This window comes from Chiloscyllium plagiosum, chromosome 30 (assembly GCF_004010195.1).
Source record: "Chiloscyllium plagiosum isolate BGI_BamShark_2017 chromosome 30, ASM401019v2, whole genome shotgun sequence".
In the NCBI taxonomy this organism is placed as follows: domain Eukaryota; kingdom Metazoa; phylum Chordata; class Chondrichthyes; order Orectolobiformes; family Hemiscylliidae; genus Chiloscyllium; species Chiloscyllium plagiosum.
This window is the reverse complement of record NC_057739.1, coordinates 4,073,621-4,099,115: the sequence shown is the minus strand read 5'-3', so window position 1 is coordinate 4,099,115 and position 25,495 is coordinate 4,073,621. Positions and strand designations below refer to the sequence as shown.

The 25,495-nt window shown below is 43.0% G+C and overlaps 1 protein-coding gene across 1 annotated transcript in view; it reads left to right on the top strand.

Annotated features, from left to right (window-relative positions):
* Nucleotides 1–25,495, top strand: part of grin1a (glutamate receptor, ionotropic, N-methyl D-aspartate 1a) — a 185,550-nt gene that overhangs the window by 19,799 nt on the left and 140,256 nt on the right. Inside the window, exon 3 of the mRNA XM_043719686.1 lies at nucleotides 4,500–4,676. Coding sequence (XP_043575621.1) covers nucleotides 4,500–4,676 — 177 coding nt within the window. The remainder of the gene's footprint in view (nucleotides 1–4,499; nucleotides 4,677–25,495) is intronic.

Here is a 25,495-nt window from a genome sequence, read left to right as displayed (position 1 = left end):
CCCTGTCCACCTCGCCCACCCCTGCCCCCTCTCTGGGACAGGCGGGCAGGACACCAACAACAAGACTGCTGCTGCTGCTGCCTTTGTGGGGTAAGTCTCCACACACACACAGACAGACAGACAGACACACACACACACACACCCAACGTCTTCGCCCTGTACAGGACAATGTTGGATTAGCTAGGGAGGGGGGGTTTAGGGTACATGCTTCTGTAGAACTCCAGGGAAAGTGTGGGGAGAGAGGGGGCAGGAGGCCAGTCATTTGGAGACGGTGCCTGTTTAATCACTGTAAACAAAAGACGCAATCACTGCTGGAAACACATCTTTGATGTAATGTTGCTATTGGGATCTTACATCTCTTTCGGATAATCTGATATTCGGATAATCGAGGTTCCTCTGTATATGGATTTTAGCAAAGTGTTTGATAAAGTTCCCCAAGGTAGGTTCTTTCAGAAAGTTAGGAGGCATCAGATGCAGGGAGATTTGGCTGTCTGGATCCAGAATTGGCTACACTATAGAAGACAGAGGGTGGTTGTTGATGGAAAGTATTCAGCGTGGAGCGTGGTAACTAGTGGTGTTCCGCAGGGATCTGTTCTGGGACCTCTGCTCTTTGTGATTTTTATAAATGACTTGGATGAGAAAGTGGAAGTGTTGGTTAGTAAGTTTACTGATGGCATGGACATTGGTGGAGTTATGGATAATGTGGAGGGCTGTTGTAGGTTGCAATGGGACATTGACAGGATGCAGAGCTGGGCTGAGAAGTGGCAGATTGAGTTCAATCTGGTAAAGTGTGAAGTGATTCACTTTGGAAGGTCAAATTTGAATGCAGATTACAGGGTTAAAGGCAGGATTCTTGGCAGTGTGGAGGAACAGAGGGATCTTAGGGTCTACGTCCATAGATCCCTCAAAGTTAAAACCCAAGTTGATAGGGTTGTTAAGAAGGTGTATGGTGTGTTGGCTTTCATTAGCAGGGGGATTGAGCTTAAAAACCGTGAGGTTATGCTGAAGGTCTATAAAGCCCTGGTTCGAACACAGTTGGAATATTGTGTTCAGTTATGATTGCCTCATTATAGGAAAGATGTGGAAGAATTAGAGAGGGTGAAGAGGAGACTTACCAGGATGCTGCCTGGATTGGAGGGCAGGTCTTATGAAGAAAGGTTCAGAGAGCTCAGGCTTTTCTCATTGGAGCCAACAAGGATGAGAGGTGACTTGTTAGAGGTGTACAAGATGATGAGAAGCATAGATAGAGTGAATAAGCAGAGACATTTTCCCATGGCGGAAATGGCTATCATGAAAGGGCATAACTTTAAGATGATTGGAGGAAGGTTTAGGGGAGATGTCAGAGGTAGGTTCTTTACACAGAGAGTGGTGGGTGTGTGGAATGCACTGCCAGCGGTGGGAGTAGAGTCAGATACATCAGGGACATATAAGTGATTCTTGGATAGTCACATGGATGATAGTAAAATGAAGGGTATGTAGATTAGTTTGATCTTAGAGTAGGATAAAAGGAGGGCACAACACTGAGGGCTGAAGGGCCTGTACTGTGCTGTGTTCTAATTACAATGTTTAAAAGACATTTGGATAAGTAGATGAATTGGAAAGGTTTGGAGGCATATGGGCCAGGAACAGGGCAGTTGGGACTTGGTTAATTTGGGATTATGTTTGGCATGGACTGGTTGGACTGAGGGATCTATTTCTGTGCTGGTTGACTCTATGACTGTGTGGTTCTTGTGTGATTTGTACATATCCCTTCATATCTTTGGATAACAAAAGCTTTGCAATTTCACTTTTAACAATCAACTGAATAACAAGTGCTACATTTGAGAGGACCTTCCAAATTTCCTTCTTAATTTAATTCTTGAAAATTCGGACTTACTTTTAGACTCTGTCTCCTGGTCCTGGACTGTCTGAGCAGTCAGAATAATTTCTCTGGGGACATTGCGTAATTGTTGCATAACGGGTATAATGTATTCCAACCCTCTAAATATTCCATTCACCTTGTTCTTTATCTTCTCTGCTGGTCCATCTGTTTTTTTCACAATTCACGTCGATGGAGCAGCAGCGTTCTGGAGGGGTAATGGGTCAGAAGAGTGGCTCATCATTACCTTCTCAAGGGCCATGATGGATAAATACCAGCTCTATCCATGATGTTCACATCTTGTGAACAAATCCAAAAATACAAGCTCCTTCTGGACCTCCATAGTTTATAGATGCAGAAAGGGCAGATGCGTAGAATCTCTACAGTGTGGAAGCAGGTCATTTGGCCTATCAAGTCCATACTGACCCTCCAAAGAGCATCCTACCCAGACCCATCCCGTACCCCTGTGACCCTGCATTTCCTGTGGCCAAATCACCTATGCTGCATATTCTTGGTCATTATGGGCAATTTAACATGGCTAATCTACCTAAACTGCACATCTTTGGACTGTGTGAAGAAATTGGAACAGCCAGAGGAAACCCACACAGATACAGGGAGGACATGCAAGCTCCATACAGCCAGTTGCCCGAGAGTGGAATTGAACCCGGGTCTCGGGAGCTGTGATATTTCACTTGGCTGCGGGGACTAGAACCAGTCTCACAAGAAGGGCAGGTCCAAGATGAGGAGGAGCTTCACTCAGAAAGCAGTGAATCCTTGGAATTCTTTAACTTAGAGAGCTGTGGAGAATCAGCTGTTGAGTGTAGACAAATCAGAGATCAATAGATTTCAAGGTACCAATAATACCAAAGCACATGGAAATGGTGCTGGAATTGAGGTAGATGATTAATCACAATGGTGCATTAGAATGGCAGAGCGGACTTGAGGGGCTGAATGGACTTCTTCTGCTTGACTGCTTTATGAGGGAAACCAAATAAGATCCACACACAATCCCCAAGTTTCTGCAAACAACTCATTTGGATTCATCAGGAATCTGCCCTTTATAAATCCCTTCTGGCTCTTTCTCTCTCTCTCTCTCTGGTCACTACAGCAGCTCAGAGCCTGGAAATTCTGTGGTGAGTAACTCAACTCCTATCTCTCAGGAGTCTGATGGAATACTCCCTTCTTGCCTGGATGGGTCCAGCTCCAACAACATTCTTGAAGTTTGCCACTATCCAGGACAAAGAAGCCCATCTGATATTTACTCTCTTTACCACTGACACACAATAACAATAGTGTGCGCTATCACTGCCGTAGTTCACCAAAGATCCTTAGACAGCACCTTCCAAGCCTCTACCACTTTGAAGCACAAGGGCAGCAGATACATGGGAACACCACCCCCCTGCAAGTTCTCCTCCAAGTCACTCACCATCCTGGCATGGAAATATGATGCCGGCCACTGTCACTGGGTCAAAATCCTGGAATTCCCTCCCTAAGAGCATTGTGGGCCTACCTATAGAACAGGGACAGCAGCAGTTCAAGAATGCAGCTCACCACCACCTCCTCCAGGGCAGCTAGGGATAGGAAGCAACTTCTGGCTTTGCCACCATGCCCTCGTCCTATGAAAGAATAAACAAAAACAAAATATTAAGAAAACGGGTTATAAAAAAAATTGCTAAATTTCTCTTGAATATTAACAATTGAGGATTGAAGAAATTGAAAAGTTCAGGATGTTTAAAAGATTCAGTATATTTATGCTTCTTGGGAGTGAGTCTGGAACATGTGGATAGAACATGAACATCTGAGCCATTCAGATGCAAACTCAGGAAACACCTGTACATAAAAACAGTATTCACAATTAGGAATTCTCCCTGATACTATTGCAAGATAATTGGAGCTTTCAAGTTTGAGGTTGACTGATTTTTGATGCGTATACAAGCATTTTGGCAAATCTTACATAAAGGAGGACAGAGCCTGTGACTGCAGGCCCCCCTACCCTGTAGGTACTGGACCCAGTGACTCTACTGCCCTTATCCTCCCCAGTGATTGTTGCTTGTGATTGGGGTAACGTGCAACAGCTGACACCCTGAGAATGGGGAAGCCTATGTTGAGGTGACCCTATCATGCCAGGGAGACTCTGTGGCTGAGGGACCCTGTGACTGGCAGACACTGTGTATAGGGATCCCTGTAGCTGGGGGACCCTGAATTGGGGGGTGGGGATGGTCCTTGTGACTGAGGGACCCTGTGACTGAGGGACCTTGTGTCAGGGGAACCCTGTGACTGAGGGACCCTGTGACTGAGGGACACTGTGTTAGGGGGTCCTTGTGACTGAGGGACCCTGTGTCAGGGGGGTCCTTGTGACTCAGGGATCCTGTGTCTGAGGGATGCTGTGTCAGGGGGCTCCTGTGACTGAGGGACCCTGTGACTGAGGGACACTGTGTCAGGGGAACCCTGTGACTGAGGGACACTGTGTCAGGGGGACCCTGTGACTGAGGGACCCTGTGTCGGGGTGACCCTGAGTCAGTGGGAGTGCTGTGTTGGGAAGGACACAGTATCTGGACCATCCTGTGTTGAGTGGAGCCTGTGAATGGACAGTTTGATGTGATATAGCTATTTGCTGACTGCCCGTGTGTTTTTCCTACAGAGTATCCATCTCTCTTTTCTCCGCACTGTGCCACCGTACTCCCATCAAGCTCAGGTCTGGTTTGAAATGATGAGGCGTTTCCGTTGGGGACACATCATTCTGATAGTTAGCAATGACCATGAGGGCCGGGCAGCACAGAAGAAGCTGGAGACACTCCTGGAAGAAAAGGAGTCAAAGGTTAGTGCATGACCTTTGTGTCACTTCCCAACTGTTGTGTGTATGTAGATATCTGTACGTGAACACATTTTCTCTCCATTTTGAACATGGCTAACATTGCTTTAAGCATCTACGGTGTCTTGAGTGCTACCTGACAAAACTTGTATTTATCATTCCACGTGCTTCATCGTAGTCAAAATCTGCTACGTGTAATCAGCGACAGGATGAGAGCCGTATACTGGAGCTCTGCAAAAAAAAAACAACCTGCAGCTCTTCTTAAAGTTGGACCAAGGTCCTAACCTCCACAGACCTTAACCAATCATATGGCATCAGGAGCATCCCACTGTCAACACATACTCTGCCAAGCATACTACTCAGTACAGGACAACTCCAACATGACTAGGGCACTGTATCTCTTTATATTCTGCCTATCATAATTCCCAATCCAAGTCCAGATAATAGGATGAATGAGAGGGAGTGATTTTCACTTACAATGCGCAAACCCTGCTTGACCTCAAACCTCTGCCTCTCCAACCTCTCCTGAAGCCTCCCACTGGTCCTTCCATTCACAAAATGAGGGGAATGAATGAATTCACCATTCCTGAACATTCATGAAAGATTGTCAATCCACTGACCATCAGACCCTGGCCCATTTTATTGCTAAATAGTGTAATAACAGCCATTGGAGAGCTGCCCAAACCCAGGAAGAGTCATTGCAATGCCAAGCGTGTGATGCATGAATTAAATCATTAACATTCCCACTTCACAATTTCTCTCATCACTACCCAGCTCCCACATGCACTTTATCTCCCAGGCCAGCTACCTCCTTCCTAGTCTTCCTCCATCCCCACCCTGTAGCTTTGTCTCCCCTACTCCTTTCTTTTCCTCATCTCAAATCTCTCACCATTGTTGATTTTATTCTTCACAGAGGGCCGGGTTCACTTGTGTTCCTTCTGCCAACCCTCAACTGACTGTCTCACTCACTTGATAACAACCATTATATCTGGGCAAACAATTGGAGTAAAACCTCACTGGTTAAAGGGTTAATGAGAGCTGGGTAAGAGAGGACTAAAAGAGTTTGTTTAACATAGAAAGGCCTGTCAGAGTTAAGGTTTGTGTCCTCCCACCTTACAACTTGTTAGGATTAGTGTCCTGCCAGGCAGAATGAGCAGTCAGTATTTGGGTGCGTTTAGGGGGTAATGGCCTGGGAAACATCCTGGTAAATGGTTCAGCTGAATTGTGGTTCAGTTATCTGTCTACCAGATGGATTGGTTATCATTCTGGATTAATGATTGCTAATCCAGTAGTTAATCTTCCAACAAGGTTAGGAAGGACTGGGTGATTCTGTTAGAGATTTCTATCATTGCTGATAATAGATTGGATAGGGTGAGAAGCTAATTGCTAGAGTGAGGGGTCCAGGATCCAACTAGAGGCAGGGGGTCAGTGACTGGTTGGAGTGAGGGTCAGTGATGTGAATTGAGTCAGTGAGAGGTCAGTGATCAGGGTAGATTGAAGGATCAGTGATCTGAAAGGACTGAGGGGGTCAATGGTGAGACTGGAGTGAGGGCTCAGTGGTCTGTTAGAGTGAGGGATCAGTGATGAGGATGGAGTGAGGGTTCTGTCTCTGGTTAGAGTGAAAGGTCAATGATGCTATTGCAGTGAGGAGCAAGTCACTTTGGAATGAGGGGTCAGTGTGAGTGAGGGGGATTGAGTGAGGGGTCAATGATCAGGATTGATTGAGTGGGAGGTTGCTTATCCTTTTTTAATGCTGTCTATGAACTCATTGCCAATTCTTAGGAAAAACCTATCTGGTTCACGAATGCTTTTTAAGGAAGGAAACTGCCATCTTTACCTGGCCTGGCCTAGATATGACTCCTGACCCACAGCAATGTGGTTGACTCAGTTGCCTTCTGGGAAATTTGGATTGGGCAGTCGATGCTTCTCCAGCCAGTGATGGCCGCATCCCATGATTTAACTTTTTAAAGATCCTGCTGTGATAGGTGGCCCATATCCAGATGTGTTTCGGTCTCCCTGATTCAAAGTGATTACAGTGGAATGACAGCTTCGTGCATAAAAAAAAAACAAATTGGAGCTGAGGTAGCTCTCCACTTCTCAAAATTGTTCCACTGATATAACCATCATTGCTTATCTTTAAAATGCTATTCCCCTTCCTAGCCAATCCTCATTTTCTCTGATTCCACAATTATTCTCAAGTCTGAATATATTCAAAGACCACAATTTGTGTGGTGAAAACTTCGCAAACTTTTGAAAGATGGCATTTCTCAATTTGACCCCAATTCCTGAGATTGTGCCCCTCTCCCTCCCCCCCACACCATGGTAATGAAATTTTTTAAAAAGTACTGGAGAAACTCTGCAGGTCTTGCTGTATCTGTGGAGAGAGAAATAGAGTTAATGCTTGAGCCCAGTATGACTCTTGTTCAGAGTTGCTGTATCTATATTTGCCAAGCCATGCAAACTCTTATATGTTTCAGTGAGATTATCTCCCTTTCTTACAATAGCAGAGAACATTGATCCATTGTACTCAATTCACAATATAGGGTTACCTTTCATCCCAGCACCCAACCAAATGAACCTTCTCTGGACTGTCTCAAAGGCAACTATATCTTTCATAATAATAAAAAAAAACAAAAAATGTGAAAATTCATACCAAATCAGGTAGTATCTGGAGAGATTATAATGTTTCCATTAATTATGTTTCTTTCTCCACAGATTCTTCCTGAAATGCTGCGTTTTTGTAGCATTTTCAATTTTTTATCAGGTTTCCAACATTTGCAATAAGTTGCTCAGGTACATAAAGCCTTATTTAGTTAAGGACATCAAGATTGTACACACTATTTCAAGTTTAGTCTTAGTAAAACCCTACATGATTGTTACTGGTTAAAAAAATTCTAATTTTCTATTCTTACTTAAAGAGGTTAATAACAGTTCACTTTGCCACATTAAACTTCACTGGCCAATTTATTACTTGCTAACTCAAGCTGGTTTTGTATCTTTGCAGCCTCTTTGTTACCCCTGTACTCTCCAGGCAGGTTAGTGTGCACCACCTAACTTCATATCCCAACAAACCTGAATGCATTCAGGTCGTACATATAGATTGTAAATAGCTGTGGGGCCTTAGCATTGTCCTTGAGCAATCCACTCATAGCAGCCTGTTAACTTGACAATGCCACTACTCTCTGCTTCCTCTCCATTAACAAAATCTATGTCCACTATTGCCTCAACTCCATTTGCCCATATCTTGTTTAATAAATTTGTACGTGGTACCTATGGAATGCCTTTGGAAAGCCTGAATGTGCTACATCTACTAGATTTTATTTATCCACTCAGGTAAATCACAAACACTATAATGAATTTTTCAAATATGATTGCCATTTTATAAAAGCACACTGATGGTGTCTAATCATGTTATCCCATGTGCATTGATAACACATCTTCAATAATAAGTCCCAGGAATTTCTTGACTGATGTCAGCCTGATTGTCTGGTAGTTTTCTGATTTTTTTTTCCTCACTTGTTTTCTTGAGTACCAGCATAATAAGTTGTTTGAAGGTTGTCATGGTGACAGTGGTAACATCAAGTAAGAATGTTTACAATTACACCATTTAGCTCTGAAATTGTTATCTTTAAATAATTTTCTTTAGAAAACCCATGAGCCTTGACAGTTCAGGAAGTTTGTTCTGACCTGTCACCTGCAGGAATGACTTGAACAAAGAAGTTATATACAGGGTACAGTGAAGGGTCTTATTGCTGATTGGATTGAAATAGTTCAGATCATGTTAACATTCATGCTGCTGATTGGTTGGCTGCACACAGTAGCCACCTGAAATGTTGAGGCCAACTTTAAGGAACAGTCTTGCAGTGACACCTTTTTTTCAGAGAATTTGTACAGCATGTAACTGTAAATATTTTTACTTAATGTTAGTTGTACTACATTTTCTCATTTCCAAACGGTGGGCATATTTCTACAATGCAGGGAGTTTTGAAACATGACAGTTTCCATTACTTTTACTTAAATGTATGGTGGAGTCCACAGGATTTGTTGAGTTTTAGTCCCATTGGAAGGGGTGGGGGTTTTCCTGAGTTACTTTTTCTCTGCTGATCTCAATTACTTTAAGTAATTAGCTTATTGTTCCGTAATATTTCAGGCATATATTTTGTATCTTCTATCACAAAGGCAGAGCAAAATATTTATTTAACATTTCTACTACTTCCTTATCCCCGATTATAGTTTCTCTTGTCTCAACCTCTTTTTTTAATTGTCTTCCTTTTTGTTGACTCACTGAGGCTCTTGTAAATTTCTTGCAAGTTAACTCATTCTTTTTATTAATCAACTTTTGTGTCAAACGCTTCTAGTTTCTCAAAGTCTTCAGGCTTCCTTTTGTTCTTGGCAATACTATAAATTTCTTTTTCTTTAATCTAATACTATTCTAGCTTCTTACATGAGCTACAAATGGATTATTTTTCAATGGAACTTTTCCTCATGAAAATACTTTTTAATTGAGATATTTGGATATTGCTGAAAGAAAAACATGCTCTTGGTGTTTTTCATCTTACACACATCACAGACAGATAGAAAAAATACCAAATTTCAAAAGGAATAATAATTTATACGCAATTTATAGGTGACTGTCAGTTGGGTTTATAAAGGACTTGCTTCTACTCACTAGAAGCTACATATGTTGAAATGCACGGTCAGTCCTCTGCAGGAAAAAGGAATTTATCTGAATATTATAATTTTTCAATTAAAGAAAAGTTGGGTGGAGCTTTGCTCAGTGGTACATTTTCCGTTCTCCATGGTAGCACATCAACTAATCAGAGTCTATTTGTTAACCAATCAGCACTGGGTTTTGCGTGTTATATATTTTGTTGTTCTTTTTGAAATTTGGTACTTGTGCATTTGTCTTGATGAGCGCAGGAGGAACAGCTTTGATGATATATCTCTTTCTTAAATTATTTCTTCAAATATTTGCCACTTCTTATCTAACTCCTTAACTTTTAATCTGTTTCTACAATCGGTCTTAACCAACTTGCCACTCATACCCAAGTAATTGGCTTTATTTAAGGTTAAGATTTGTGAAATTCTGTTGTATTGTAATCACTCTGCTCGACTGGATCCTTTTGCTGTGAAATTGCTGATCAATCCTAGCTCATTACTCAATCTATGATCTAAAATAGCTTCACCCCAGATTAGTTCCATGATGTATTGATTTGGGAATGCCTCGAATGCATTTGATGAACTTGCCGGACATTTTCCAGTTTACTTGGTACATTTCAAATGAAGATTGATAGTTTGGTGAGTGAGGGTTGGTGACTGAGATGGAGTGAGGGGCCAATGATATGGATGAAGTGAAGGTTCTCTGAAATGGCTGTAGTTGGGGGATAGTTGTGTAATATTTAATGTCAGTGGGAATGATCTGAGTTGAGTCATTGATGCAAATAGAAATTGTGGCCAGTGATCTGATTGAAAGGTATAAATCCATGTTCCAATTGGTTGGTTATGTAATTATCTAGGTAGCTCAAAACAAATTGGTGATTAGGATAGCAAATAGGCCAGTGCACCGAATGAAGTGAAGAGTTAGATGCGGACAGAGTGACATGAGTGAGATGTTAGGCAGGGGTTGTTAGATATTGGATGGAGTAAGTAGTCAATATATATCCAACAGTTATTGCCTGGTTGTGGAAGAAAGTTTGTATTTACTGATGTAACTCATAGATTCATACAGCACAGAAACAGAGCCTGCAATCCAACTCGTCCATGCCGACAAGTTTCTCATACTTACCTGCATTTAGCCAATATTCCTTTAAACGTTCCCTATTCATGTCCTTATCCAAATATTTTTTAAATGTTGTAACTGTACATGCATCTACCACTTTCTCTGGCAGTTCATTCCATGTGTGAACCATCACTCTCTGTGTGAAAAAGTTACCCCTCAGATCCCTTTAAAATCTTTCTCCTCTGACCTTAAAAATATGCCCCCATCCTAGGGAAAAGACCCTTGCTATTCACCTTATCTATGCCCCTGATGATCTTATAAACCTCTATAACGTCACCCCTCAACCTCCTGTGCTCCAGTGAAAAGATTCCCAGCTTATCCTTATAACTCAAACTCTCCATTCCCGGGAACATCCTTGTAAACTTTTTCTGAAACCTCTCCAATTTAATAATGTCCTTCCAATAGCAGGGCAAATCAGAACTTATGTGGTCCTGAAAGTATCACAGTTGTCCTCCTGGATCTGACCATAAAACAGCTATAGGAGGAGGCCATTCGGCCACTTAAGCCTGTACAGGCAGTGTGTTGGGTTGTGACTTATTGGTATATTACACCATTTTTGTTGTTTGTTCCACATTTCATGACATCCTTGGCAACAAAAAAATTCACTGTCCTTTGAGGGGGGAGATGTGCTTGTGTGCAATAGTGACACTTTATTCTGGATTTCCTAATCAAAGGAAATAGATTCTCCTTCTCAAACTTGTCAAGTCCTGTGAACATTTTATAAGCCTGGATGAGATCAATCCTCAACCTTTTGTACTTAAGGGAATACGACCTAGTCTGTGCATCTTGATATCTCCATTGTCAAAGCCAGAATATCCTTCGTGATATGCAGTCCTCAAACCTTAGTGTAGGACTTCTGATGCGTACTAACCAGAGCTTTACATAACTGTAGCATAACTCTGTATTCCTTTGTATTCCAGCCCACTTTGTGAAGAAGGATATCATTCTTTTAGCCTAGTAGATTATTTTATGGAGAACAGCTGTGACAGAGTACAAATCTGAAAATTTGGTGAGTGAAGGAGTTCAGTGAAGAAGGAGGAAGGTGATCCTTTCTTTCTCTAACCGTGTCTGCCTTCAGGAGAGAGGGAATTGAAAACTGCATGAGCAGGGGACAGAGAGCTAGTGGGAGTTCAGCTGCATGCTCTGAAAGCTGGGAAAGAAACCGATTGATGTGTCACTGGCAAATGTTCTCCAAACTCTAATCGTGACAAAAAGATTTTAAGACAAGAAATAGAGAGCGTGCAGGGCCAACTTGTTCAGTAAAGATGGAGTGGCACCAATAAATCCAGCAAACTCTGGGTATTGGGGGATATACAGACTGGGTAAAGAAAAACAGGGAAGCTTACGGTAGATATCAAGAGCTGAAAGCAGCAAACAATCCTACAGAAGTATAGAACATGCAAGAGGGAACTTAAAAAGGAAATTAGAAGAGCAAAAGGGGGGCTCGGTGGCATAGTGGTTAGCACTGCTGCCTCACAGCGTCAGAGACCTGGGTTCAATTCCCATCTCGGGCAACTGACTGTGTGGAGTTTGCACATTCTCCCCGTGTCTGCGTGGGTTTCCTCTGGGTGCTCCAGTTTCCTCCCACAATCCAAAAATATGCAGGTTAGGTGAATTGGCCATGCTAAATTGCCCATAGTGTTAGATGAAGGGGTAAATGTAGGGGAATGGGTCTGGCTGGGTTGCGCTTCGGCAGGTTGGTGTGGACTTGTTGGGCCGAAGGGCCTGTTTCCACACTGTAAGTAAGTAATCAAAAAGGGGGCATGAAAAGATACCAGCAGGAAAATCCTAAGTTATTTTACAAGTACGTTAATGGGCAAAAGGATAACTAGAGAAAGAGTAGGGGTCATTAAGGACCATAGTAATTGGGAGCACGGTGGCACAGTGGTTAGCACTGCTGCCTCACAGCGCCAGAGACCCGGGTTCAATTCCCATCTCGGGCAACTGTCTGTGTGGAGTTTGCACATTCTCCCTGTGTCTGCATGGGTTTCCTCCAGGTGCTCCGGTTTCCTCCCACAGTCCAAAGATGTGCACTAAATTGCCCGTAGTGTTAGGTGAAGGCGTGAATGTAGGGGAATGGGTCTGGGTGGGTTGCTCTTCAGGGGGTCGGTGTGGACTTGCTGAGCCGAAGGGCCTGTTTCCACACTGTAAGTAATCTAGTAATTTGTATGTGGAGCTAAAGAAGATTGGGTTCCCAATGAATATTTTGTGTCCTGATTCACTAGTGAGAGGGCTGATATGGGGATAGAAATCAGGGAAAAGAAATTAGCCTAGACAGAGAGGAGATTCTGAGTTGTCTGGCAGGCTTAAATGTAGATAAATCTCCATGGCTGGATAAAATGTATTCCAGACTTTTGAGTGAGACATAGGAAGAAATAACATGGGTGCTAGCAATAATTTTCAATTCCTCTGACCACAGGAGAGGTGCTGGAGGACAGCCAATGTTGTACTATTATTCAAGAAGGGAGCAAGGGGTAAACCAGGAATCTACAACCCAGTTAGTCTAACCTCGGTGATGGGGAAACCATTGGAAGCAATTCTGAGTTACAGAATACACCTGCATTTGGAGAGGCAGGGGTTAATCAAGAAGTCATCATGGTTTTGTTAAGGGGTGGTCATGTGTAACCAACTTGATTGAATTTTCTAAGAGGTGACCAAGTGTGTAGGTGTCGACTTGGACTTCAACAAGGCCTTTGATAAGGTCTCACATGGGAGCAAAGGTAAGATCCCATGGGATCCAAGGAAAATTGGCAAATTGGATCCAGAATTGGCTGAGTGGCAGGAAGCAGAAGGTGATGGTCAAAGAGTGTTTTTGTGACAGGACGCCTATGACCAATGGGGGTCCACAGCAATCAGTGTTACTCCCTTGCTGTGTGTTTTATAGATTAGACTTGAATATAGAAGAATTGATCAGTAAGTTCACAGATGATACAAAAATTGATGGGGTGGTAAATAGTGAGGAGGATAGTCTTCGATTACAGGAGGATATAGACGGTCTGGTGAGATGGGCTGATAAATGGCAAATGGAAATCAAACTGAGAGGTGATACATTTGGGTAGGGCAAACAAGGCAAGGGAATACATGATGAACGGGAGGACACTGGGAAGCACTGAGGATCAGAAGGACCTTGGTGTCCATGTACACTGGTGGCTACAGGTATCGGGACTGGAGAATAAAGCATAAGAAGGCATCTGGGATACTTGCCTTTATTAATCAAAGCATAGAGTTTAAGAGCAGTGAGGTTATGCTGGAACTGTATAAAACATTGGTTAGGCCACAGCTAGCGTATTGTGTGCAGTTCTGGAATCCACACAATAGGAGAGATGTGATTGCACTACAGAGAGTGCAGAAGGGATTTACCAGGATGTGGTCTGGGCTAGAGAGTTTCAGTTATGGAAAGAGGTTGGACAGACTGGGTTTGTTTTCCTTAGAGCAAAACAGACATGATTGAAAAGTAAGAAATTATGAGAAGTATAGTTAGGCTAGAGAGGAAGGAATGTTTCCCCTTGGTGGAGGCAATCAGTGACTGGAGTATGGGTTTGAGGGAAGAGGCAAGAGGTTTAGAGGAGATGCAACGCAAAACTTTTTCACCCAGAGAGCCCTGGGGATATGGAACTCACTGACTGCGAAGGTGGTAGAGGCAGAAGCCCTCATGATATTTTAGAAGTATTTAGATGTATGCTTGCAATGCCAAAGCAAAAAAAAAGGATTATTAATCCAGAGATCCAGTTAGTGTCCTGGGGATTTGGGTTTGAATCCTGCCATGGCAGATGCTGGGATTTGAATTCCATAGAAAATAATCTGGAATGAAGAATCTAGTGATGACCATAATCCACTGTCAATTATCAGCAAAAACCCACCTGGTTCACTAACGGCCTTCAGGACCATCCATCTCTGGTCCTAGATGTGATTCCAGACCCCCCCCCCACTCCCCCATAGCAATGTGGTTGACTCTTAACTGCCCTCTGGGCTATCAGGGATGGGTAATAAAGGCTGACCAAGGCAGTGACACCCACTTCCCATGAATGAATACAATAAACACAGGCTACAGCCTTTATATGGTTTGCCAGGTCAGTTTGGCTGACCTGGCAAGTGCATAATGCACCGAGTGTCCAAGATGAACTCTTCTGCAGGATATGTCATTAGCTGCAGGTGATTTTCAGAGAGAATCTGGCAGGTAGTACATGTCCCTTCTTTGATCTGGTTTGCTCATTAGTTTTCTATTTTGGATACTGATGAGGACATTGACTTCTCAGAGGAATGCAGCCAGACCAAGTCCTTGACACCACAGGTACTCAACTGTACAAGAAAGGCGGAAGAATAAAAATGCTAAGAGATTCAAACAGGCGTTTCTGTGGCAGTGAACATGACTCTCGGGTGGTGCATTGTCTCTGTGGTGCCAGGGTCATAAATGTCACAGAGCAGCACCTAGCCTGCACATCCCTGGACAATTTAGCATGACCAATCCACCTAACCTGCACATCTTTGGACTGTGGGAGGAAATCGGAACACCTGGAGGAAACCCACGCAGACACGGGGAGAATGTGCAAACTCCACACAGACAGTCGCCTGAGGCTGGAATCGAACCCCGGTCCCTGGGTGCTGTGAGGCAGTAGTGCTGACCACTGAGCCACCGTGCCACCCAAATTGCCCCCAAACAATAGTTAATGTGGGGCATGGTATTAATCAGAAGATCAGGGAAGCTTATGGCATGGTTAATATAGTATCCAGTGACTTTAATTTGAGTATAGACTTGGTAAATTTCATGAGGGCTAACACCATGGCAGATGAGTTGATGAGGTTTTGGACTGTGATAGGGATGGTTTTCTTGTCTAATATGTTGAGGAACTGACAAGAGAACAGGCTATTTTCAATCAAGTCTAATGTAATGAAAAGGGCATTATTAATAATCTTATTTATTATTGAAGAACCTTTAGGAATATGTGACCACAACGAGATAGAATTTTACATTCTGTTTGAAAGTGGAGTGTTTCACTCTGAAACCAGGGTGGTAACTTTAAACAAAGCAAATTATGAAGCTACAAGGAGGTATATTCCTTCAAAGCACAAAAAAGCCAAATATGCTGGTCAGTCGTGGGCTAACAAATAATTGAAGGATTGTATAAATTTAAACGGAAATGATTTGAATGTTGCCAGATAAAACAGTAAAACTGTTCGTTGAGAGGATTTGAGAATACAGCAAAGAGGACCAAGAAACTAATAAAGGAGGACAGAATAGAGTATGAATGTAAACAAAGAAAACACATAAACATGGGGTGATAAAAGCTTCTGTAGGTACGTAAAAGGAAACATTTGTGTAAGACAATTTTTGTTATTCACTTGTGAGACGTGGGCATCGTTGGCTGTGAGCAGTAGCAGTGAGGTTACAAGGAGCAAGGAGAGTAAAGTGTGGAGAGTTTCCAGAAACAGACAGAACGGCTGTGCAGCTGTTTCAACAAAATTGAAGTGTAATGTCACAAGAGACCAGGAAGGTAATTGGTGGGTTGTTGTTGAGGTAACTTTAGACTAGATTGGTCAGTGGGGTGGGATCCTGATAAATATTTCAGAGGGCAGAGAAGCTTAGATGGAATTCAAAGTTAAAATGCTAGTAACTGAGTCTGCCAGGCGGAGGAAATGTTGGCTAGATAAGAAAGAATTTTTACAAGGATGTTGCCTGGTACGGAGGGAAGGTCTTACAAGGAAAGGCTGAGGGACTTGTGGCTGTTTTCGTTAGAGAGAAAAAGGTTGAGAGGTGACTTAATTGAGACATATAAGATAATCAGAGGATTAGATAGAGTGGACATTGAGAGCCTTTTTCCTCGAATGGTGATGGCTAGCATGAGGGGACACAGCTTAAAATTGAGGGGTGATAGATATAGGACAGACGTCAGAGGGAGGTTCTTTACTCAGAGAATGGTAGGGGTGTGGAACGCACTGCCTGCAGCAGTAATAGACTCGCTAACTCTAAGGGCATTTAAATGGTTATTGAATAGATATATGGATGAGAATGGAATAGTGTAGGATAGATAGGCTTCAGATTGGTTTCACAGGTCGGCACAATATCGAGGGCTGAAGGACCTGTACAGCGCTATAATGTTTTATGTTCTATGAGTGAATTTACTGAATATATTTTAATGCAGAAAGGCAGACAAGCTGAGGGCAGAGATGGGCTTGTGGGAGTATGATATCAGAGCTATGTCCGAGACTTGGTTGAAAGAGGAGATATGGGGCAAAGACACCATGTACTGTAGGCTCCCAGACAGTCAGGGAGATATGGAGGATCAAACTGGATTTTAGGAAGACTTTTGACAAGATCCCTCATGGTAGGCTCACCCAGAAGTTTAAGATGCATGGGATCCACAGTGACTTGGCCACTTGGTTTCAGAATTGACTTGCCCATAGAAGATTGAGGGTAGTGGTAGAAGGGTGGTTTTCAGGCTGGAGGTCCATGACTAGTGACGTTCCACAGGGACCCTACTGGAACCTCTCTTGTTTGTGACATATATAAATGACTTAGATGAAAATATAGATAGGTGGGTTAGTAAGTTTGCAGACGATACAAAGATGGGTGGAGTTATGGATAGTGTAGAAGACTATCAAAGCAAACAGCAGGATATAGATTAGTTGCAGATATGGGCAGAGAAATGGCAGGTGGAGTTTAATCTGGGTAAGTGTCAGATACTGCACATTGGGAGATAAAATGTTAGGGAAAAGTATATAGTTAATGGCAGGACCCTGAACAGCATTGATGTATACAGAGAAACCTTGATTATCCAGCATTTGATTATCCGATTATCTGGCAAGATTGCAAGGTCCCGATGCTTGGCTAAACTGGGTTATCCAGCATTTGATTATCCAAACATTGGATTATCCGACAAAATACTTCCTGCCCATGTCATTCGGATAATCAGGGTTCCTCTGCAGAAGGATCTTGGGGTTCAATCCATAGCTCCCTGAGAGTGGCTGCGCAAGCAGGTTGGGTGGTAAAGAAGGCATATGGCATGCTTGCTTTTATTGGTCGGAGAATTGAGTACAAGAGTTAGGATGTCATGTTGCAGCTTTATAAGACTTTGGTTAGGCCACACTTGGAGTATTGCGTTCACTTCCAGTCACCATCTTACAGGAAAGATATGGAGGCTTTGGAGAGGGTGCAGAAGAAATTTACCATGACACTGCCTGGATTAGAGGGTATCAGCTATAAGGAGAGGCTAGAAAAACTCAGGTTGTTTTCTCTGGAGCGGCCAAGACTGAGGGGAGACTTGATAGAAGTCAATGAAATTATGAGATGCATAGGTAGGGTTGACAATCCGAATCTTTTTGGCCAGAGTTGAAATGTCTAATACTGGGGAGCATGCATTTAAAGTGAGCAGGGAAAAGGTCGAAAAAGACTTGAGGGGTAAGTTTTTTTACACAGAGTGTGGTCAGAGTCTGGAATGCACTGCCAGGTGTGGTAGGAGTTGAAATGTCTGATACTGGGAAGCATGCATTTAAAGTGAGCAGGGAAAAGGTCGAAAAAGACATGAGGGGTAAGTTCTTTTACAGAGTGTGGTCAGAGTCTGGAATGCACTGCCAGGTGTGGTAGTTGATAAGGGCATTTAAGGGATTTTAGGTAAGCATATGAATATGCAAGGAATGGAGGGATATGGACTAAGGATCCATTCCTGTGCTGTACTGTTCTATGTTCTATAAATATGTCATCACATTTCAAGAACAGTAAGAATAAGAAGGCAGTTATAGGAGGGGATTTTAGTACCAAAATAGTTTTAGGTCAGGAGGGAGCAAGTTCTTAAACTGCATCCAGGAGCACCTTTTTTGGTAGAAAGCCAACAAGGATCAAGAGGAAGGCCTGGCTCTAGGGTGGCACTAGCTCAGTGGTTATCACTGTTGCGTCACAGTACCAGAGACCTGGGTTCAATTCCAGCCTTGGGCAACTGTCTGTGTGGAGTTTGCACATCCTGCATGCGTTTCCTCCCACAGTTCAAAGATGTTTAGGTTAGGTGCATTGGCCATGCTAAATTGCCAACAATCTCCAGGGATGTGTGGATTAGCCATGGGAATCATAGGGTAGTCTGGGTGGGGTGCTGTTTGGAGAGTTGGTGTGGACTTGTTGGACCAAGTGGCCTGTTTCCACATTGTAACGATTCTATGAAATTATATTCAGAATTGTCCCTGGGCAGATTGTTTTTCTTCATTCGTGGGATGAGGGCATTACTGGCTGGCCAGCATTTATTGCCTGTTCCTAGTTGCCCCTTGAGAAGGTGCCTTCTTGGACTGCTGTAGTCCATGTGCTATAGGCGGATCCACAATGCCCTTAGGGAGGGAATTCCCGGATTTTGACCCAGTGACAGTGAAGAAACTGTGATATATTTCAAAGTCAGGATGGTGTGTGGCTTGGAGGGGAGCTTGCAGGCGGTGGTGTTCACATGTTTCTGCTGCCATTGTCCTTCTATATGGAAGTGGTCATGGGTTTGGCAGATGCTGTCTAAGGATTTTTGGTGAATTTCTGCAGTGCATCTTGCTACAGAGTGTCAGTGGCGGAGGGAGTGAATGTTTGTGGATAAGGTGCCAATCAAGCTTTGTGGTGGCAATCTTCTTGAATGTTGTTGGAGCCGTATCCATCAAGACAAGTGCAGAGTATTCCGTCATACTCCTGACGTTTGCCTTATAGATGGTGGTCAGGCTCTGGGGAATGCGGAGTGAGTTGCTCGCTGCAGAATTCCTTTTCTCTGACTTGACCTTATAGCCACAGTATTTATACAGTGAGTCCTATACAGAACTTCATCAGAGGTATACCCCAGGATGTTGATAGTGGGAGATTCAGTGATGGTAACACATTGAATATCAAGCGACAGTGGTTTGATTGTCTGTTATTGGTGATGGTCATAGCCTGGCATATGTGCGGTGCGAATATTATTTGCCACTTGTCAGCCTAAGCCTGGAATATTGTCCAGATCATGTTGCATTTGACCATGCTTCAGGGGAGCATCTTGGAGATGGTCACCATAACTCAATTAGATTTAGAACGGCTATGGAACACAGTAAGAATGGACCTGGAAGAAAAGTTCTCAACTGGGAGAATGGGTAATTTTCCTAAAGTAAGACAGGATTTGGTTCAAATGGACTGGGAGCAGCTACTTGCAGATAAAGCAGTGTCAGAGCAGTGGGACACATTCAGGGAGGAAACAGGAAGAGTACAGGGCAAATGTATTCACAAAAAGACAAAGGGGGGGACCAAGATCAGAGAACTTTGGGTATTAGAGACAGAAAGGTTGGGATTAAAGAAGAAAAAGAAGCTAATGCAATTACTAAGGGCTGAGTACAGCAGTCTTTTGAGGAGCATAAGAAGTGCAGGAGGAACTGAAAAAGGAAATTAGGAAAGCAAAGGGAATGCATGAGGAAGCATTGGTGGATGGAATAAAGGAAAGCACAAAGAGTTTGTTTTAAATGTATAAAAAGTGAGAGAATAACTCGGGAAAGAGGAGGGTCCATTCGTGACCATGGGAATAATCTGTAGGTGGAGCTAAAAGATGTGGGCACGGCTTGATGAAAACTGCATTGGTCTTCACAATGGAAAAGGATGATGGAGATACAGACAGCAGGATGGAGAGCTATGAAATATTAGGAGAAATTAGCTTAGAGGGAGAGGACATAATAGTAGGTTTAGCAGCCTTAAAAATGGAGAAAACCGGAGACCTGGATGACGTGTATTCCAGGCTCTTGAGGGAGCAGTAATTTCCTATTCCTCTCTGGCCATCGATGAGGTGCCAGTAGACTGAAGACTGTTTACATTGTTCCGATATTAAAGAAGAGATAAAGGGACAGATCAGGAAATGACAGACTAGCACTCTAATCTTGGGTCTGAGGAAGTTACGAGAAAGAATTGAGGGACAGACTATAGCTGTACTTTGTGAGACAAGGATTAATCAGGGATAGTCAACATGGATTTGTTAAATTTATGTTTGACAAATTTACTCAATTTGCTTTTAAAGAGCTAACTCGGAGTGTTAATGGGGATGTAGCATTTGATGTGGTCTCCATGGACTTTAGCAAGGCTTTTGATAAGAAACTAAGAATCCATGGGATCTAGGACAAAGTGGTATGTTGGATCCAAATTGGCTGAGAGGCAGGAAGCAGAGGATGTTCGTTGGGAGATGTTTCCGTGGCTGGACATCTATTTTCAATGGGGTTTCACGGGGCTTGCTATCTGTGGTGTGCATTATAATTTTGACTTAAGTGTAGGTGGTATAATTGAGAAGCTCACAGGTGAGATGAAAATTAGTCAGCAGTAAATTTTGAGGAAGATAACTGTAAATTGCAGGAGGATATCAACAGACCAACTAGAGCCGTGGCAAGCTGAATTCGACCTGAAAAATCCTGAGGTAATGTACTTGAGGAGTCTAACAAGGCTAGTGATTACACTATGGGGAGAAAGTGAGGTCTGCAGATGCTGGAGATCAAAGTTGAAACTTTATTGCTGGAACAGCACAGCAGGTCATTGGACCAGTATCCAGGGAACAGGAGATTCGACGTTTCGGGCACAGGCCCTTCTTCAGGAATGAGCAGAGAGTGTTCAGCAGGAGAAGATAAAAGGTAGGGAGTAGGGACTTGGAGGAGGGGAGTTGGAAATGTGATAGGTGGAAAGAGGTCAAGGTGAGGGTGATAGGTCGGAGTAGGGTGGAGGCGGAGAGGACAAGAAGAAGACTGCAGGTCAGGAAGCCCGGCACCGCCTTCCTGACCTGCAGTCTTCTTCTTGACCTCTCCGCCTCCATCCTACTCCCACCTATCACCCTCACCTACCTTAACTTCCTTCCGCCTATCGCATTTCCAACGCCCCTCCCCCAAGTCCCTCCTCCCTACCTTTTATCTTAGCCTGCTTGGCACACTCTCCTCATTCCTGAAGAAGGGCTCATGCCCGAAACGTCGATTCTCCTGTTCCCTGGATGCTGCCTGACCTGCTGCGCTTTTCCAGCAACACATTTTCAGCAGTGATTACACTATGGATGGTAAGACCCTGGAAAGTACCGAAGACCAGAGAGGCCTTGATGTGCAAATCCACATCTCAGTAGAGTTAGCAGGGAAGATACATAAGGTGATTAAGAAGGTGTTTAGGACGCTTGTCTTTATTAGCTGGTGCATAGAATGCAGAAACGAGGAGGTTAAACCAGAACCGTATAAAGTGCTGCTTTGGTCACATCTGGAGTGCTTTATACAGTCCTAGGCACCACCTTATAGGAAGGATGTAATTGCACTCAGGGAAGCTTTGTAGGAGCTTTATCAGGGTGCTGACCGAGCTAGCTGGTCTGAGCAATGAGGGAAGATTAAAGGAGAAAGTGAGGTCTGCAGATGCTGGAGATCAGAGCTGAAAATGTGTTGCTGGAAAAGCGCAGCAGGTCACGCAGCATCCAAGCAACAGGAGAATCGACGTTTCGGGCATAAGCCCTTCTTCAGGAATGAGGGAAGATTGGTTGTTTACAGATTGGAGATGCAAGAGGTAACCTGATTGAGGCATTTTAGATTATGAAGGCATGTTTTTCTATTAGTAAAGGGGTCAATAACCAAAGGGCAAAGCGAAGAGTTGAGGAGAATCTTTTTTTTGACAGAGTGATGTGTTATGGACCAGACCAAACTCCCTTCAAATATATCAAGGAGATAACCTCGACCCCCAACTTTTATCTTATTTAAAGGCAAGTGGAAAGTATTGTGTTCTCCATGTAATTCGATTGGTCACACTAATTGGCTTTAAGCATGGTCGAAAAGTGTGGCGCTGGCAAAGCACAGCAGGTCAGGCAGCATCCGAGGAGCAGGAGAATCGACATTCTCTGGAACACGCACTAAACAACCCTACTGCCCCTCGGCCAACCACTTTAACTCCTCCTCCCACTCCACCAAGGACATGCAAGTCCTGGGCCTCCTCCACCACCAAGCCACCCTCCAACTGGAGAAGCAATGCCTCTTCTTCTGCCTTGGGACCCTTCAACCACATGTCACCAACATCGACTTCACTAGTTTCCTTATCTTCCCTCCCCCCACCTCATCCCAGATCCAATCCTCCAACACATTACCCCCCTCTTGAACTGTCCTACCTGTCCATCTTCCTTCCCACTTATCTGCTCCACCCTACCCTCTGACCTATCACTATCAACCACCCGCCTACATCTACCTATTGCCCTCCTAGCTGTCTTCCTCCCACCCACACCCCCACCTTCCTATTTATCTCTCAGCGCCTCCCCTTACTCTCTTGGCTTTAAGCATGACACACTTTATTCTTATCCTGTACAATTAAAATGCAAACAAAACAATAAAAAATGGTATAACTTTAAATCAACTGGAAAACCTAACAGAATAATAGATTATTTAACTACTAAACAGCAACTGTTCCAATAGAGTAATGTCCCATAAACACACTCTTGGCAAAGGCAAATTCAGTAAAATAGACTATCTCACATGCAATGTTTCTCCCACCCAAGAGGAAGAAAATCAAGAGAAAATTCTGACAGAGAGAGAGCGAGAGAAAACTCAAGTATTTTGCTGTTCCAGGGAGAGATGTATGGCAACTTCAAAGTTCCCACCACTGATGAAAGTTAAACTAAAATCCTGCTTTGGTAGGAGCCTGTCTGTGCTGTATTGTTCCAATTTAAACAAAAAACCCAGGCCTCACATTTGGCTTGGAACAGACCATGCACCTCCTCTGTCGCAACTTCACTTCATATAAAATCAGAACAAAATACATGTCTTAAAGCTGCAGGGATTAATGTCGTTAGATCTTTGACTGACACAAACACAATGGGTCAAAAGCTGCGGCACAGGAAATGCACAGCAGGTCAAGCAGGCTCCGTGGAGCAGGAGAGTCAATGTTTCGGGTATAAGCCCTCCATGCTGCTCTTCAGATGCTGCCTGATCGGCTGTGTTTTTCCACCTTTCGACCCAGATCTCCAGCATCTGCAGTCCTCACTTTCTCCACAAACGCAGTGGGCCAAATAGCCTCTTTTTGGCTCTGAGTCTATAAAATGCTTGTGTTGGAAAAAATAATGGAACTGACAGGTGGTAAATCTGTGGGATCTAATATTCTACACCCCCAAGTAGATGCAATGGTGTCCATCTTCAAACATGTTCCAGGTTCTGGATGGCTTCTATGGGTTGCAATGCAGCAAAATGTCGCCGCATTATTTAGGTAGGGAGGTAAAAAGAAAGCGTGGAATTACAGACTTGTTAGCGTTATATCAGAAATAAGGAAAATTATAAAAGATGTGATAACTGTTCAATACTGATCTGATTGGGCATTATCAAGATAGTTTTATGAAGAGGAAATCCTGTTTGATGAAGCTGCTCAATGGTTCAAGGATATTACAAATAAAATTGATCAAGAGGAGTTGTAAACTTGGATTTTCAAAAGGTTTTTGATAAGTCCCCTATACTACATCAATTATCAAGATTGAAGCAAGCCAGAGAAGAGGAAATATAATGGCATGATAATGTTTTGGCTTACAGGCAGAAAATAGAGGATAGGAATATGCAGGCCGTTCTTACGTTAACATGCTGTAGATAATGGGGTACTGCAAGGGTCAGTACTTGGACCCCAATTGTTCACAATACAGTAAACTTTTATTATCCAGCACCTATGGGACCAGGAATGCACTGATTGATCAAATGTTCTGGATAATCAAGAGGTCCACATAATCAGTGTAAAAACACACACAAAATAGCAGAAGCGTAATGCAGGGAGTATACACATCATGTTATACTTTATTTACAGCATAAATCACTTAAATATTAATGAAACTTTGCCTTAAATAAAACTTAGGAGCAGAGAGCCTTCTCACTTGCAGTATTTGAGAAGAAATTGTCTCGAAATTGAATCAACTGTTGATAATTTGTGTGACCATTCAATTGAACAAGTATATTTGCATTGAGGTAAATAAATAAAAAAAAACTGTAATAATTGGACAGAATAATGCAGAAAACTTGTGCTATTTGAGGTATATAATTTTTGCCAGTTTATCAAGAGAGCCAGTTCATAAGGTGCCAGTTAAAACAAAGTTTGCTGTGTATATCAATGATTTAGATGTAGGGTTCAAATGTAATAGTTTCAGGTATGTGGATGACTCCAAGCTAGGTAGGTATGTGTGCTCTGAGAACGTTGCAAAGCGGCTTCAAGAAGATTTGGACAGACATTAGTGAAAAGGGCAAGAACTTGGAATAAAATTAGAATAGATGGAATATATTGTGAAATTATCCACTTTGATAGGAGGAACAGATGTACAGGGTATTTCTTAAATGGTAAGAAATTGGAAAGTGTAGATGTACAAGGACTCTTAGGTGTCCTTGTTGATAAGGCACTGGTAACCTGTATGCAGGTACAGCAAGCTGTTAAAGTTTAATTAAATCTTAGCTTTTATTACAAGGGGATTTCAGTATCATCTTATTGGTGTAGGAGCTTGGTTAGACTTCACCTGGAGCACTGCACGCAGTTTCGCTCCCCTTATCTTAGGAAGCCATGATGTGGTGGTGCCGGTGTTGGACTGGAGTGGACATAGTTAAAAATCACACAACACCAGGTTATAGATCCAACAGGCTTATTTCAAAGTATAAGCGTGCGGAGCGCTGCTCCTCCATCAGGTCGCTAGGATTTTAGGGAAGATAGTATTGTCATGGAGTGCAGTGGATTTTCGCTGAGGGGTGATCTTATTGAAACCCTCGAAATGCTTAAAAGATGCAGGTAAGATGTCTGTCCTGATTTGGGAATCTAGAACTGGGGCACACCGAGTAAGGGGGGAAATCACTTAAGACCCAAAATGAGGAGAAAGCTGTTTTATCAGAGGATTGTAAAGCTTTGGAATTCTCTACTGCACTCTCAATTATTGAGTCTGTTTAAATTAAGGATTTACAGAACTACTGATGATATAAAGGGATATGGAGACAATGTGGGAAAATAAGAATTGAAGTGAATGACCAGCTGTGATAATATTGATTGTTGGAGCAAACTCGACAGACTGAATGGCAAACTCTTGCACCTATGTCCTGTATCTTATACATATGTGTGCACGAT